At 35.1% G+C, this 14999-nt stretch overlaps 4 protein-coding genes across 6 annotated transcripts; 1 reads left to right on the top strand and 3 right to left on the bottom strand.

Annotated features, from left to right (window-relative positions):
- Positions 1 to 1096: 1096 nt before the first annotated feature.
- LOC106327929 (vacuolar protein sorting-associated protein 28 homolog 1-like) lies at positions 1097 to 2398 on the top strand. 2 transcript variants are annotated; one of them, XM_013766251.1, is made up of 2 exons: positions 1097 to 1225; positions 1597 to 2398. In XM_013766251.1, the coding sequence occupies exon 2, from the start codon at positions 1657 to 1659 to the stop codon at positions 2269 to 2271; it is 615 nt and encodes a 204-aa protein (XP_013621705.1). In that variant the 5' UTR covers positions 1097 to 1225; positions 1597 to 1656; the 3' UTR covers positions 2272 to 2398. The 2 variants fall into 2 exon arrangements, with proteins under 2 accessions (XP_013621705.1, XP_013621704.1); XM_013766250.1 differs by lacking the exon at positions 1097 to 1225 and adding an exon at positions 1240 to 1440 and having other exon boundaries at positions 1597 to 2397.
- On the bottom strand, positions 2285 to 5182 carry LOC106327927 (sphingosine kinase 2-like). Of its 2 annotated transcripts, none has more exons than XM_013766249.1 (10): positions 4787 to 5182; positions 4536 to 4658; positions 4360 to 4460; positions 4136 to 4208; positions 3852 to 3938; positions 3685 to 3762; positions 3518 to 3588; positions 3066 to 3335; positions 2826 to 2873; positions 2285 to 2743 (listed from the first exon to the last, which is right to left on the bottom strand). In XM_013766249.1, the coding sequence occupies exons 1-10, from the start codon at positions 5106 to 5108 to the stop codon at positions 2549 to 2551; spliced, it is 1368 nt and encodes a 455-aa protein (XP_013621703.1). In that variant the 5' UTR covers positions 5109 to 5182; the 3' UTR covers positions 2285 to 2548. The 2 variants fall into 2 exon arrangements, with proteins under 2 accessions (XP_013621703.1, XP_013621702.1); XM_013766248.1 differs by having other exon boundaries at positions 2826 to 2948; positions 4787 to 5175.
- A 1253-nt stretch (positions 5183 to 6435) lies between these two features.
- On the bottom strand, positions 6436 to 7156 carry LOC106331038 (zinc finger BED domain-containing protein RICESLEEPER 4-like). The gene is made up of 2 exons (XM_013769397.1): positions 6866 to 7156; positions 6436 to 6759 (listed from the first exon to the last, which is right to left on the bottom strand). Exons 1-2 carry the CDS (start codon positions 7154 to 7156, stop codon positions 6436 to 6438), a joined length of 615 nt encoding a protein of 204 aa, XP_013624851.1.
- A 4303-nt stretch (positions 7157 to 11459) lies between these two features.
- LOC106328971 (vesicle-associated protein 4-2-like) lies at positions 11460 to 13779 on the bottom strand. The gene is made up of 7 exons (XM_013767528.1): positions 13243 to 13779; positions 12696 to 12766; positions 12524 to 12605; positions 12307 to 12425; positions 11972 to 12049; positions 11760 to 11879; positions 11460 to 11642 (listed from the first exon to the last, which is right to left on the bottom strand). Exons 1-7 carry the CDS (start codon positions 13568 to 13570, stop codon positions 11583 to 11585), a joined length of 858 nt encoding a protein of 285 aa, XP_013622982.1. The 5' UTR covers positions 13571 to 13779; the 3' UTR covers positions 11460 to 11582.
- Positions 13780 to 14999: the final 1220 nt, after the last annotated feature.

Consider the following 14999-nt stretch of genomic DNA (forward strand, 5'->3'; position numbering starts at 1 on the left):
ATTTGATAGTTGTTTTCCTTTCTATAAAAAAAAATCCTAAACAAAAGAATTTTGTATCATATTTTTAAGTTCTAACCAAAAGAGAATTGTACAAATTTATTTGATAATATTTTTAAGAGAGTATTTAATGATCAACGTGATACTAAAAAGTATTTAATTAACAAAATAAGTGTAAAATTAGTATTGATACGAATTGTCAAAATACTATTTTTAAAATTATTTATTAATAACTAAAAAAAATTATTTGATAGCAATTTTATTTTTTCTGAAATTTTAAAGAGAAGATAATTGTAATAGGTTATATGACAATAATTTTTCTTTTCTAAAATCTTAAACAAAATTTTAAAAGAGTATTTAATATTATTTTTTATATTTTTATTGTAAATAAAAGGAGATTTATAAAATAGAATGTTTTCCTTCTAAAACAAATTCCTAGAAAAATAAAATTTTAAAAACTTATTTAATAAAACATTAAATTTGTACATAAGAATATGTATAATGTTTTCATTGACTCGATTGGTGTATTTGACTTTCATTTTTTTTTAATTTTCATTCAATATTTTATTTCGGATTGTGTTCAATTTAAATGTTTAGGTAAGGTATTTTCTCTAATCCGAAGTACAAAATTTATAACAATTCATCTATGCACCATGACTATGAAATACAAATATTAACTTGAACTTATGTGTGAAAACGGGTTTTAATTATAAAATAAATCTCAAACAATATATGCAAAAAAAAATCATAAAACTGTAGTAAAATAATTTATTATTTTGTGATTTTTATTAAATTAAAACATCAAACAAAACTCGTTGCAACGCAACAGGTTCATATTTTGTTTATAAATAAAATTTGTAAATTAGTAACTTCCTAAATTAATAAAATATCATAATAACAATATTATTAATTTATTGAATTTTGACTGTAGTTATATGTATATTAAAATATTTATTTAATTAGTTTGTGAAAATAGTAAATGTGGTATGGGAAAAACAAGAAGGTAAAAAAAAAAAAAAGCGCAGGTCAAGGGGTGAGAAAGGACAAAAGACAATAACAACGTTTTGTGAGCATTTCATCGCAACTCCAACACGGATTCTTCTTCTTATTTATTTGTCGAAAACCTGACAAAGAGATCATCATCATAGCGTTCACTAATGGTGCCTCTCTGCTCCATTGATTCTCTCTGACAATCCTCTCTCTCTCTTTTGTCAACGCCTCAAAGAAGGTCATCAGCTTTTCTAATTCAAATTCCGATTTAGGGTTTAATCGAATTTCACTCATCGATGCTGATTGATTCGTTGATCCAAATAAATAATTCAGCTTTCGTAATCAATAAATAATTCAATAGTATCATTAAGAGCCCCTCTTCTCACACGCAACCTCTCTCTCTCTCTCTCTCGAGTAGTTCGACAATCCAAATCTCCCAACTTGCTGCTTCCTGTAAGTCTCTCTCTCTCTCTCTCTCCCCAGACGAAAAAGTTGGGAACTTTAGATTAGAATGATTTAGGGTAAAGAGTGATTGGGTTTTCTCTCTTGTTTGGTTACAAAGATCCAAACCTTTATTTATTAACTTGCTATTTATCGATTTCGATACAGCGAGGGAAGCTTTCTTTTGCTTCATTGCGCGTGTCCCATCCTCTTCTCCACAAGTAAAAGATGGAGGTCAAGCGCGAGCGCGAAACGTACGAGAACTTGTCCGAGCTCTACGCCATCATCAAAGCCACCGAGAAGCTCGAGAAGGCCTACATCCGCGACCTCATCTCCCCTTCCGACTACGAAACCGAGTGCCAGAAGCTCATCGTCCACTTCAAGACCCTCTCCGCATCCCTCAAGGACCTTGTTCCAAGCATCGAGAGGTTCGCCGACACCTACAAGATGGACTGCTCAGCTGCTGTTTACCGCCTCGTGACCTCCGGCGTTCCGGCTACCGTGGAGCATCGTGCTTCTGCGGTGGCGTCTACTTCGAGCTCTGCTTCCGTTGTTGCTGAGTGCGTGCAGAATTTTATAACTTCGATGGATTCGTTGAAGCTCAACATGGTGGCTGTTGACCAGGTGTATCCGTTGCTGTCTGATCTCTCTGCTTCGCTTTGTAAGCTGAGCATCTTGCCGCCGGATTTTGAAGGGAAGGTGAAGATGAAAGAGTGGCTTGTGAGGCTGTCTAAGATGGGGGCTTCTGATGAGCTCACTGAGCAGCAGGCCAGGCAGCTTCACTTTGACCTTGAGTCTTCCTACAACTCCTTCATGGCTGCTTTGCCTAGTGCCGGTAACTAAATAACTCTGCTACTTTTGTTAAGGGGGCTACTTGGGTAATCTAATTGCTGCTGCATTCTCTGGATATGAATGTTTGTGTAGACAGCAGAAACAGGCCTTTCTTTTGTTGTGTAATGATCATCCCAGATAATTGTATGAATCAAAACAATTAAATTACAACCACCACAAGGAAACGCCATTTACAGTAATTAAACAATTATTAAAACGTCAATCATTGTTTATGAATTTTGATGTGTGAATGTGTCTTCATCTCATCGTGTAGTGTTGTAACATATAATCAATACTCAGGAGAGAAGAGAGTGGCTAAACCTTGATCAACTGTTACTTGAAGCTTGTCGTAAGACATCAAAGCAATTTGCTCACATTTATAGGATCTTCTTCCCCTTGCCAATACCTCTCCATCTGCATCTATGATTCCTTCCGTGTCTGGTTCGCCTACCAGTGCACCCGGTTCAAGTGCAAATGCCTTCACCTTTTTATATACAGTAAATTGATTTCAATCTTTTAGCCAAATTCACAAGGGACTACTGAATTCATGGTATCAGATGGCAAACCTTTAGATATGCTACGTATGGTGACTGAACATGTGTTCCTTCACTTATCTGTGTCATAAGCGATAGCAAAGCTAGCTTAGGGCACTTTTTCAAGACAATCAAATCCAGGAAGCCATCAGAAAACTGCTCAGATAACACAAAACTTAGCCACATCAAATTTTCTTATTTTCTCATGAAGGCCTAGTCCTCCAAGAATGGTGTTTCCTGATTTAGAAATGTCACAAAATGTGTAAAACTTACCTTTGCTGCAGGAGCAACCAAATTGTTCTCAGCACCCCAGGGAACATTATGAAGCCATACTGAAACAAAAGGGCCTTTGATTTCTCTCCATTCGTCAACATCTTCAAATTTAGTATCAGGTCCTTGGTATCCAAGCGCCTTATTATTGCTAACAGGTGGCTCTTTGTATAGACGGTAACTTGTTGGCTGCCCATAGCCTTCAAAACCAGGAGCCGGTAGAAACAAAACTCGTCCATTGTATTGTCTTAAACATATTATCCTTTGAATGGCCTACAGATACAAGCCAGTCAGGAGAGCATTGAATATTATCTTTAGTTGAATAAGACAACAGCTGAGCAAAATCAGATAATCCACAAGCAACTAATTAATGGATATATTTCAACATACTGACTACATGCACAGTTTTAAGACTTGCAATGCAAAAGATCGTCAGTGTTTTCAACTAAACATACATAGAAGTCCATGCGAGCACTACCCATCCATCTGAACTTCTCTGACTCTATGTCTATATCAGCCACTAAACCTGAAAACAAATCAGCATTAATCTCAACACAACCAACGGTATAATCTATCTACCAAGCTCAGGCACTATTTTCATTAGCAAAATATACTTGCATACCCCAAGCAAGCATCAAGACGCTGAAGAATTTGGTATTTCCTTGTGAGATAGTTGCCACATCTAAAGAACGTGTATGACCTGCCAATACCAAATTATGTTGAAAGTGAGCTGCTTCATGGGTATAAAGAAAGACTGTTTTTGAAGGAGGCAATTGCACGGAGTAGGACCTCGGATAATAGAGATAGTAGCACTATTTGCACAGCACTGAAGCCCAACCGCATCCAACAATGACTTTATCATGCCATTACCAGTTCCTGGATCCAAAAATTACATTGAAGCATACAAACAGGGGGAAAAAAAGCTAAAAAGGATATTTAAAATGTATTTTTAGATCCGTGGAATGCATCTTAACATATAGCATCCAACCCCATTCACATAAAAATTACTATTTAATAAGAACACAAAAAAAAAGCAAAGTTCTTAAGGGTTCCTCATAGACCAGACGACAAACCTGCAGGGATCACTCCAATTGGCAATTTGAAGACAGTTTTCCAGTCTGCTCTTTGAAGCAGTCCATTTACAACCTATTTAAAATTAAGACACACTTGTAAAAAATCAGAGATCATTAAGAAAATAATCGAATAAACTCAGAATCAGATCTAAGCAAACACAACAGACAAGGGATTGCTTTCTCTAAGAGCAGAATCACTTTTAAAATGAAAGCATATCACTTACCTCAACAAGGACACCGTCGCCACTGACACAAACAATACCATCATACTTTGATACATCCATGGACCTAACCATTTCCCTTGCATGCAACTGATACTTGGTTTCTAGAAAATCAACATTTCAATTGTTAGTTTCATAGAGAAGAGTTCTGGGAAACAGAGGGGGAAGAAATCAGGAACCTTGAACATCAAGTTGAATGTCAGCATCTTCAAACAATGGCTTCACTTGCTTTTCAAATATCTTTAGAGCAGATTTCTTCCCGCCAAAAGGGTTCACAAACACAAGCAACCTCTTTGGCCGACCTACAATTTCAACAAAGACTTGCCAGTTTTAGCATTCTGAGAGTTTCTTAATCACCGTGTTACACAAGTTTCCTTTTTTTTTTCTTAAACCCTAGCTACTATAAAAGGGTTGGCAAGAAAGGACTAACCGAGAGAGTCAAGGTATTGACGGAGCTTGAAGCAGAATCTATTCTTAGCATCTTCAGAGAAAGGCTCAAAGACGAAGTCTTTTCTGGAGTAATCTCCACCAAACTCTCCGCAACAGATACCTTCCTCTCTCTCCACCACTGTTTTGATTCTAATATATTTACCTTCCACGACGAAACCGAGAACGTCTTTCTTCACCGTCCAGTAACGGCTGGGTTCGCCGTACTCGATCGCTTCTAAAACTCCATCGGCGGTCAACTTCACCATCCCGAGTTCGCCGTCTATTAAGACTAGGTCGACGACTATTACCTCCGCCGGAGCCATAACGGAGAGAGTTAGATTCTTTGTTAGCTTCGCAGGTGAGTTAAGAACAAAGAAATTGACTTTGTTGCTTGCTACTTTTTGTCCGATCAGATGGGAAGTGGAAACCACGCGCTGTATTAGGCGAATGGGTGAGATGACGTGGCGTAACGATCTTTAGTTACGATACAAGTGTACAAAGAGGGCGGCTTGTACAAAGTCGTAACCAGAAACGGCACCGTTTTACCGATTCAAGAGATTAGCCATTCTATCGAGTCTTCTTTCTAGATGTACAAGTCACTCCTCTTGAAGCTGTAAAAAATCTAAGATAATTAAGCCAGAAGGTGTAGTAGCTAGAAGAATATCATCTATATATGTAGACTAGGAATGTTATAACGGGCCTGTCTGGCCCGTTTGCGTCTGCGTCCGTTTATGTCCGTGTCCGTTTAATAGTTGTCCGTTTAAAGTCCGATTAAACCAAATCCGTTTAGAGTCCATTTATGTAAAGCCCGTTTAGCTTTAAGCCTGTTCCAAGTCCGTTTAGAGCCTGATTACTTTAAAAAACATTGAATGTGATCTGTTTATATCATGAATTAATTACCTGTTCCTTCAATCAAATTTGTCAAATAAAATACAACTCCATAATCAAAACACCGAACATTACATTGTTTTGTTTCAGCTAAAACTTTAAAGTTTACAAATCACAAAGAGTTCACATTAACAAAAACTAGAAACAACAATCATCAAATGGTTTTAGAAAGAGAGTCAAAACATAACTAGAATAGAAAGTTCATAAACATAAATATGTTCTAATCAATCTTGCACAATGCCTTCGGAAAATCCCTGTCCAGCTAGAAAAAGGAATATGTAACAATGATTTTTAGAGGCCAGAAAATAACATATTCAGCAACTGTTTCAGCGTACAGACATCCTTCTGGTCAGATATACTGATAAGATACCAGAAACTTACTAAGCTAAACAAACGCACATTCTCTTAACCATGTCTACAAGTTGTAACTAACACGTTAAACAAACACACATGAAACCACATTCTCTTAACCATTTACACGGGACACAAGAACAAAATATGCTAAGCTAAACAAGACCTTTCTATAATCAAATCATAACCTATCACTATATTTTCATCAAACATATTATAAACTGATATAAGACATAACCGAAACACTACATACCAGTGTTTCATCAAACACTTCAATATTTTGATGTTGAAGACTCCACTCCTGAACTACTTTTTTTTTTTTAACATCTTCATTTTCATCAAAAGGTCTTCAATTGTTCCTACAAAATATAATATGAATCAGTTACAAATAAATAGTCATAAATGGTATGTTTAAGCTTTTTTACCTTGGTATTCAGCAAAACCACGCAGCAAATTCCTAGTGCAAAGAAGAGCTTGGACATTTTTAGGTAAGAGACGGTTTCGGTAAGGAGTTAAAACTCGGGAACCAACGCTAAAGGCAGACTCAGAAGCTACTGTGGTGATCGGAATGATGAGGATGTCTCTGGCCATAGATGATAAATCCCCAAATCGATATTGGTTCTCTTTCCAATAACTCAAGACATCCAAATTTAAGTTAGCCTTCCTATTTAGCCTGGGTTCTTCCAAATAGATATCCAAATGTGTCTTTGGATCACCAGCTCCACCTCCAATGCTCTTTTCCAACTCAAAAAAATCTTTCATTATGAACATTTATACCAAAATTATAAATTTCAATATAATGAATGACTGAGATTACCTAAAATTATACTAAGTTACTTACATTATAGTAATCATCTTCAAGTGGAGATTCTGTGACAATCTCATGTGGAGTTGGCGCAAGTGAACCACCTGAAGAACTTGTTTGAGACAGTTTTTGATACTCTTTATAGAGATCACTCAAACTTTTCTTGAGTTTTTCAGTCTCCAAGCTTGTAGTAGTCAGATCCACTTCTTTATAAGCTGCTTCCAGCATATTAATCTTTATTCTTGGATCTAGAGCTGCTCTCATAGCCAAGATTACACAATAATCCTTCCAGTATTTATCAAACTTAACTTGCATGTCTCTGGCCATTTCTCTCACCCCAAGATCATCACAAACGGAATATTTCTCAAATAACAATGGTATATTCCATACTTGTGTGAAGTAGATATTAGAAGTGTGATACTTTGAACCTGAAAAATCGGTTGTTATAACACTGAATGGCTTCAACAATTCACAGATCTTTGCTCCACGGTCCACTCATCTACTGAAGGATTGGTCTTATAGTTCGGATCATAAGACTCCATGCTAGCAAATGCCTCCTTAGACTTGAGAGCTCTAACCAGCATCTCGTATGTAGAGTTTCAGTGAGTAGGAACATCAAGTGACAATCCAGCTCCACCTCTAATTCCTACTCTCTCTACACATACTGCAAATGCTTCTTTCCTTTGTGGCGATGCTTTCACATATCTCACACTCTCTCTAATATTATGCGGAAGACTATTTACTAACTCCAAGCCATTTTAACTATGAGGTTCAAAATGTGAGCAGAACATCTCACATGTAGGTGATTACCATCACACAACAGACCTCCATCGCTTTTACTTGTCATCTGTAGCTTTCCCTTGAGAATTCTCAACATACTATTGTTGTTTGTGGCATTGTCTGGAGTAATGGAGAAAATCTTCTTCTCTATACCCCCATTCCTTCAAAGATTCGAAGATCTTAGTAGCAATCAGATCACCTGTATGTGGAGACTTCATCTCACAAAATTCTAAAATCTTGTTGTTTAATCTCCAACCATCATCAATGTAGTGGCCAGTTAAACAGATATATCCCATATTCTGAGGCCTAGCTACCCATAAATCAATGGTGAGAAAAATCATGCCACGATGCTTCATAAACAGCCCTTTCAACTTCTCTTTCTCTATTTCATATCTCCTATAGACATCAAAGGTAGCAGTCTGTCTACTGATGTGTTGACAATCAGGATTTAAATACCTATCTCTTGTAGACTATGTTGACCAACATCATTCCCATGTATGATTTTCAAACAGGAAATTGGGTCTCTGGATATCAAGCTGCTTCAGGTAGCTTCCATTATGTTGTTGAGTAAATTCACCAGCTCTTGATGAGATCCTAACTTAATGCATATTTGTACAGTGCTTTTTCTATCCACCCCTATCTTCCAATGGCTGCTATATCCTTTAGTAATAGACGATTTGAGTTAAAAGGTACATTTTGCTTCTAATCTCAATTGGCTACATACATTGTGAAATAATTTTAAATGAAATCTTTCTATTATTCTCTTTGTGGTCATACAGCTGATGAAAATTGTGTATTTCTCTGTAATTTCTACGTGATGTCCGAAGATAACACTTGTGATGAACATAACAATTTGGAGTTGCCAATGCAAGCATTTATCGTCACCATAATGTCACTGAAGAGGAAGAAAACGCCTAAAATATTTTATTATCTTAACACCATTGAGCTCTTGTTTAAAAAGAATCAAAAAACAATCCTTTATTTGTATGATCCAACCAAAAAAAGATGTAGCACACATACACATTTTAATGTGATCTCCATACTTCAATCTTTAACATGACATAAAAATCTTTAGTTTTGGGATCCAATGAACTCTAAAATCAAGCTCCTGATGTTTTTAGAACAACTAGATAAACTTTGTACTAAATCACTCCTCTTCATTGAAATTCCTCTTGTTTTCACAGATCTATGGGTCTGACTGGTAAATATTGTAGCTTTAATTTTTTTTGATGTAGAATTATAGCTGTAAATTTCTTGATGTAGCTTTAAATGTTATTACTCTAGAATTTTGGCGGTAAGATCTCAGCGGTAGATTATTTAAAAGGCATGATTGGTATCCATCTGCAGCAGATTAATATTACATACACGTGTTTAACACCATATTTAAAATGCGAAATTAAATTTTCTTTTATTGAATAAATAAAAAATAATACCAGTTTGTAATCAAATTAATGCCACTAGAAAAACTAATAATCTTTTAAAAATTTCATAACATAAATTAATCATTTAGAATTTTGTAATAATTTTTTTGCATAATAAAAACAGTCTGCAATTAAACTAATGCCACTGGAAAGACTAGTTTATACTCAAATTAGTATGACTTTGATTACTATGATGACTGTAATCAAACTAATAAGACATGAAAAACTAAGATGACTTTATTCTTTCAATAAAAGTTAAATGAAATGTTATACTTTTTTTGGAAAGCTAGAAAAATTGAGTTGTAGACATTTGGATTTCTAAAGCACTTCTACAGATGTTCTTTTGATAAATCTGTAGACATAAAAATGTTAATAAAGTCATTGAATTATCTAAGAAGTCATTATATTTTTGTTGAATAGTTATCTAAGAAGTCATTATATTTTTCTTGTTTTTTCAAGCTATTCCAATCCTTTAGATTATTAATATTTACAAATTTTGGACAATTATAGTTTTCTACAATAACAAAACGAATATTTTCTATCCTATAAAAAAACCAACAACGTAAAGTAAATTATAATATTTGTAGCCATTTAAGTCTCACATGAGGAAAACAATTTAATAACAAGTATTGCAAAACATGTTACATCATTATCATCACTTTTAAGTGTAGAAGTACGAAGCGTATATAATATTCATCTACTCAGTAAATTTAACTATTAGCAATATCTTCTTCTTAAACATACACTGTGGTAGTCGGAATCCACTAAATTCTCAAACGATTTTGATTTACCAACATATTGGTTCGCTTGTCCTCTCTTAAACACTTGACTCGTTTAGTTCATCTTTAAAAAACTATCTAGCAATTACATATATGTAATTTTCTGTTTTTGTTAAATTTAAGCTAAATATTTTCAGTCTTTTTTACTATATCATCACCACATTTATTCTCACAAAAATATATGACATGATTTAGTGAAAAATGTGGCATGGCATTCTTTTGATATGACAATCTTAATAATAAAGTTTTTGATTTTGTGTTAAGATTCCTAAAATGAAAAGAAAAATAACAACTGAGTATATACCATATATGTAAATTATCCACATTATTGTTAAAAAAAATTAAATAAGATAAATACAAGTATAAGAAAAATTTCACATCAACTTAGTATAAAAAGATAGCCAATTTTGTAAATAATTATATTTTTGTCAAAACTAAATGTACTTGTATCTTAACAAATACAAAATTAAGATAAGTTTACTTAAAATTCAAAATTTTATTGAGAGTTAGATATCCTAAAACATTTTTAAATCCATAAATCATCATAAATAGGGGAGTAACCAAGTTTTTAGTTGTGGAATTTATTTGAATTTAAACACGGTACAATACATTAAACATTGGTTTGTTTAAAACATCATAAAATAAAAAAATAAATAACAAATAATTATATTAATTTTTTATATTTTATAATCGATAGATCAAAACTTTAAATACTAATAAATTCAAATTTTTATTTTATATAAAACAATGAAACAAAACACAAGATTTTCCTTAATTGAGTGAACATTTCATAAAATGTGTTGCATACCTTCATGATAAGAGATTTTGGACGCAATATTAGCCCTTGAAGAATTTGAAGCCAATGCCATAGGCATTCCACGACCTTTCAAATGTCGAATCAACCTGTTTGCACCTGGAAGGGCCTTGGTCTTGTCCATCCTACAAACACACAACACAAGAAATTCAAGAACCATAGAAACAAAAGAAGATGACAAACATCCGAATTGTTTTCATCAACACCACAGGGAAGTTCATAATCTTCAACAATGGTAGTCGCTGCTTCTAAGGGAGTCTTCCCTACTATCTTAAGTGCTTGCTCTTCCATTCCATTGCCTTCCATATTTACACAGATACTTCCTCAATATGTTATATGTCACCCTCAACACCATCTACAAGAAAAAGACATCTGTTGAATACTGAAGTTACGATAATAAAACTGTAACAAAGTATTCATGTATACATGTGTTGATTAAGGTGCCATCGAGATCAATAAGAACACAAGACGAGATCATACACAAGTAACAGAGCAGAAATAAAGAGGAAGGGTTGATAAGTTGCACACGTGAGCTAAGAGATTCCTGGTTCGCAACCCTGGTCGGCTGGTCCTACCGAACATTTGAATTAGATACTGCTGTGTCCTGACCGGGTTTCTGATCCTACTGACCGGTACGAATTGTACGAACGACCGGGTGAACAAAATCAAACGATTCAAGTAAAGGAGATTCGGTTAAAACTGAATCAACCGGGTTGATTCAGCCACCGCGTCCTCTCTCTTTTTAATTAGTCTCAAGTCTTAACATGAACAATTCTTTATCAAACCCCACCACGTTTACTTTTTGTTTTACATGAAAAAGTTTTGTCTATCAGACCAACATGATCCTTAGATTGCATTATGAATGTTGAAGTTAGCAGAGAAAATTCAATATCTTGGTCTCTTCTTCTTTCTTCACAAGCACACACTCGTTTTACTTCTTGAGAAGGACCTTTTAGTTCTTAGACAGAGTCAACTCCTTCGCCTTGTTGCTGTGCAAGATATCTCTCTCGTCGCTCCTTCTGTGTTTTTTTTTTCAGAAAGGAGAGACCACAACAACAACGTCAGAATTTCAAAATCATCTAATGGGAAGAGATAATAGAGAGAAAGATTCTTAAGAAGTAGCAAATGTGACTCACCCATTCATCAATCACAAGTCCTTCTCCAATCATCTTTGGACCTGTTTCCTCTGGTGGTTTCTTTCTTGCCTCCACTGCTGCATCCGCCTCAGCTAGCTGACGCTTCAGTTTCTCCAATGCCTTTTTTCATTTATCACATATGTAATTAGAGAGAGAGACCATAAGGAAAAGTTTAGTATGTTACAGAATCATTTACATAAGCTTATACTCACAGGGTTGGGACGTTCTGGATCCAGGAAGATAACACGCAGTATTTGCTCCTTAGACACATCTTCCTTCTGCTCATCAAACTGTAGAAAACAGAAACAAAAACAATCGATATTTCTTTAAAATGGAAAGAAGATTCAATGGAGCGTCAGAAATGTAAGAAGATGACAAACAACAGCACACATGCTTGCTTTAAATGTCTGCCTAGAGAAAGTAACTGGAAATCTCTACTTGTTATTTTTTAGAGATGAACTAAAATATCATATGTTCCACTTGGATACTGACATATTGTTACTAACGTTTTCTAATTTTCAAAGAAGAGCTCAAAAGATCAACATACCAGCTCAGGTACATAGTCCATAGGACCTTTAACCTTCAGGCTCATGATTTTAAACTTAACCCTGCTCCTTTGGTCCACTGGCTTCTCGTTATTCTCAGGAGGCTCAACAAATTTGAACACTGTACATTTCAACAAAAGAGAAAGAAAAAAATAGTCACAACACATGCACAGCCTACTATACCCAATTCTCTAATAGGATAAGAAGAAGAATAATTACCAGTGGCGATAATAGTCTCTCCAGGAGCAAGAATAGCACCCGGTGGACGCATGAAGCAACTCTTCGGCTCAGTTGTTTGAAACTGGAAAAAGAGCAACAAGGGTAAAGCACATTGAAAACGCAAACACTCTGGTAATCAAAAACGCTTAGATACTTAAAAAAAAAAACATACCTTAAACGCTACATGTGATTTGCTGGTGTTTTTAATCTTAATAGCGCTCCTCACTTGCTTCCCAGGCTCATCTTCACACACCAAAAGTAAACAACAATCTGGTTCAGTACTCTTCAATTCAATGAAGAGGAAAACAACTGACGACTCTTTAACTTGTAAACACACAAACAATAAAGCAAAGAATCAATCACTTTGATATAACCGCAAAATGTCATCTTTTGCAGTGTTACTTGGGGATCAATTTAAAAATCAAAACTTTTGATTCAAAACGGCACCGTATCAAGTCTGCTACCTCTAAGATTAGTTCATTCAAGTAAACTCAGGTCAACGTCTAGTCTCAAAAGTTCAGAGCCATGCGACAAGAAAATGAACAAATCCAAAGTTACAAACTTTTTTCTTTCTCCGTGAAGTCAATAATATCATATTTATTTATTTACAAATCGATCCAAAATTAGATAGTGAGATTTAAAATCAGATCGAAGTTTTAATTAGCTTCAGAAACAACCCCCCAAGATTTCCGATTAAGATGAGATTCGAACAGACTCACAAGGGAAATAGAGCTTCTCCGACGGATCAAGCTTCAATCTCCGTTTTACAGGCAGAAGCGACTTAGCGACGGACGATACTGAAGGCGAAGGAGTCGGGTGCTGGTTTTGACCCGATCCATCACCGTGAGGTCCGTTGTAGCCATGATGGTGGTGGTGGTGATGGTGATTATGGAGATGAGAAGATGCAGAAGAAGAGGAAGAAGCTCCCGACGGAAACGGTGACGTGGCGGCACTAGAGGCGTTTCCGTGAGAGTTTCGAAACGGGATTTTGAAGATACCCCAGCCTCGGCCGTCAGATGCTGGTTTCTCCTCCGTCGTCATAGTCATCGGAGGTCGATTCGCGGCGAAGAAACGGCGAGAGAGAGAGAGTTGACTCGTGAGGAGAGAGAGAGATGTGTTGTTTGTTTGTTGGAGTAGAGAGAAGAGAGAGAGAGAGAGAGATCGGACGCGAGAGGGAGAGAGAGAAAGTGGATTTAACTAATTGACTTCACGTCCGGATTTAATTGATTTAACGAGTCATAGTTATGTGTTGTGTGCTTGATTAGTGCGGAAGAACATCGAATCGGAAAGTGGAGGTCGACTAAAATAAAAAGCGATCGAGACATAACCTCCCAACGACAGCGTATTCGATTCTCTTACAAAGTCGTTTTTTTTTTTTAAGTCAAAACAAAGTCATTTTTAAATGTTCGCTTTCAAGTCTTTTTCGTGGTTTCCAGATAAATTCAAACTTTTTCGTTTTTTTATGTATTTTTTTTTTAGATCCTGATAATATTCAGCGGTGTTGAATACGTTTGATATGCACAGTACAAATATCGTACGGGTGGGGGATTGATGACATACTTTTATCTTATTAGTCAATCTAACTCATATATCGGGGTAGGATTTGTTGTTTTTTCTTGAAATCTATAGCTTTCGATATGGGACTCAAACTCATTGTTCTTGAGGCAACGTCAAAAACTTTCTTAATGCATACATACATGTTAGTCTTTAACCTCGGGTTAAGCCAAGGTCCGGGAATGGGATGTTGATCAGTAGTGGTCAGGGTCGGATTCTAGAAAATTTACGGTCAGTGCATAATGTATTTTACTCCGTGTGTTTCTAAATTGAAATAAACGATGTTTTAGGAAGTTTTTGATGTTTCAAAATAGATTTAAAATAGATGATGTTTTTCTATATCAATGCATTTTTTAACTTTATCAAAAACTGCGTAACCAATGATGTTTTATAGTTTCTTCTGTGATTGGTTGAATAGTTTTAAATTTATATTTTAATAATAATATTTTTAAGATAAAAAATAAGTTTTTCATAATTGTGCACACTCCTAAAACTTCATGTATTTTGAAGAGAAATTTCCTATGATAACTTTTTTAAGTTTTTGTCACAAAAATAGTAATCAATGAAGAAAATGACCAAAATAAGTTTTATTAAAAGGTAAAAATGTATTTTTACAATAGGGTTAACTAATCTAGACGTATGATTTAGAGTTAAAAGGTAAGGTTTTGGAGATAGGGTTTCAAAGTTAAAAAAAAAATTAAAATTAAAATTTTCAAAATAAAAAAAAAACTATTTTGGTCAATTTTTTTAGTGCTATTTTGTGGCAAAAACTTAAAAATGGCTATTTGAGAGAATTGCTCTATTTTGAAACAAAGGAAATATTATATATTGATCCCGCGGGACTCTAGCAAGAGAGAAAAATGAGTCTCAACAATTGTTTTGTAAGTAAGGCTAAAACTGAAATTGTGGAAATATCTGAAAC

This window comes from Brassica oleracea, chromosome C3 (genome assembly GCF_000695525.1).
Source record: "Brassica oleracea var. oleracea cultivar TO1000 chromosome C3, BOL, whole genome shotgun sequence".
Taxonomy (NCBI): domain Eukaryota; kingdom Viridiplantae; phylum Streptophyta; class Magnoliopsida; order Brassicales; family Brassicaceae; genus Brassica; species Brassica oleracea.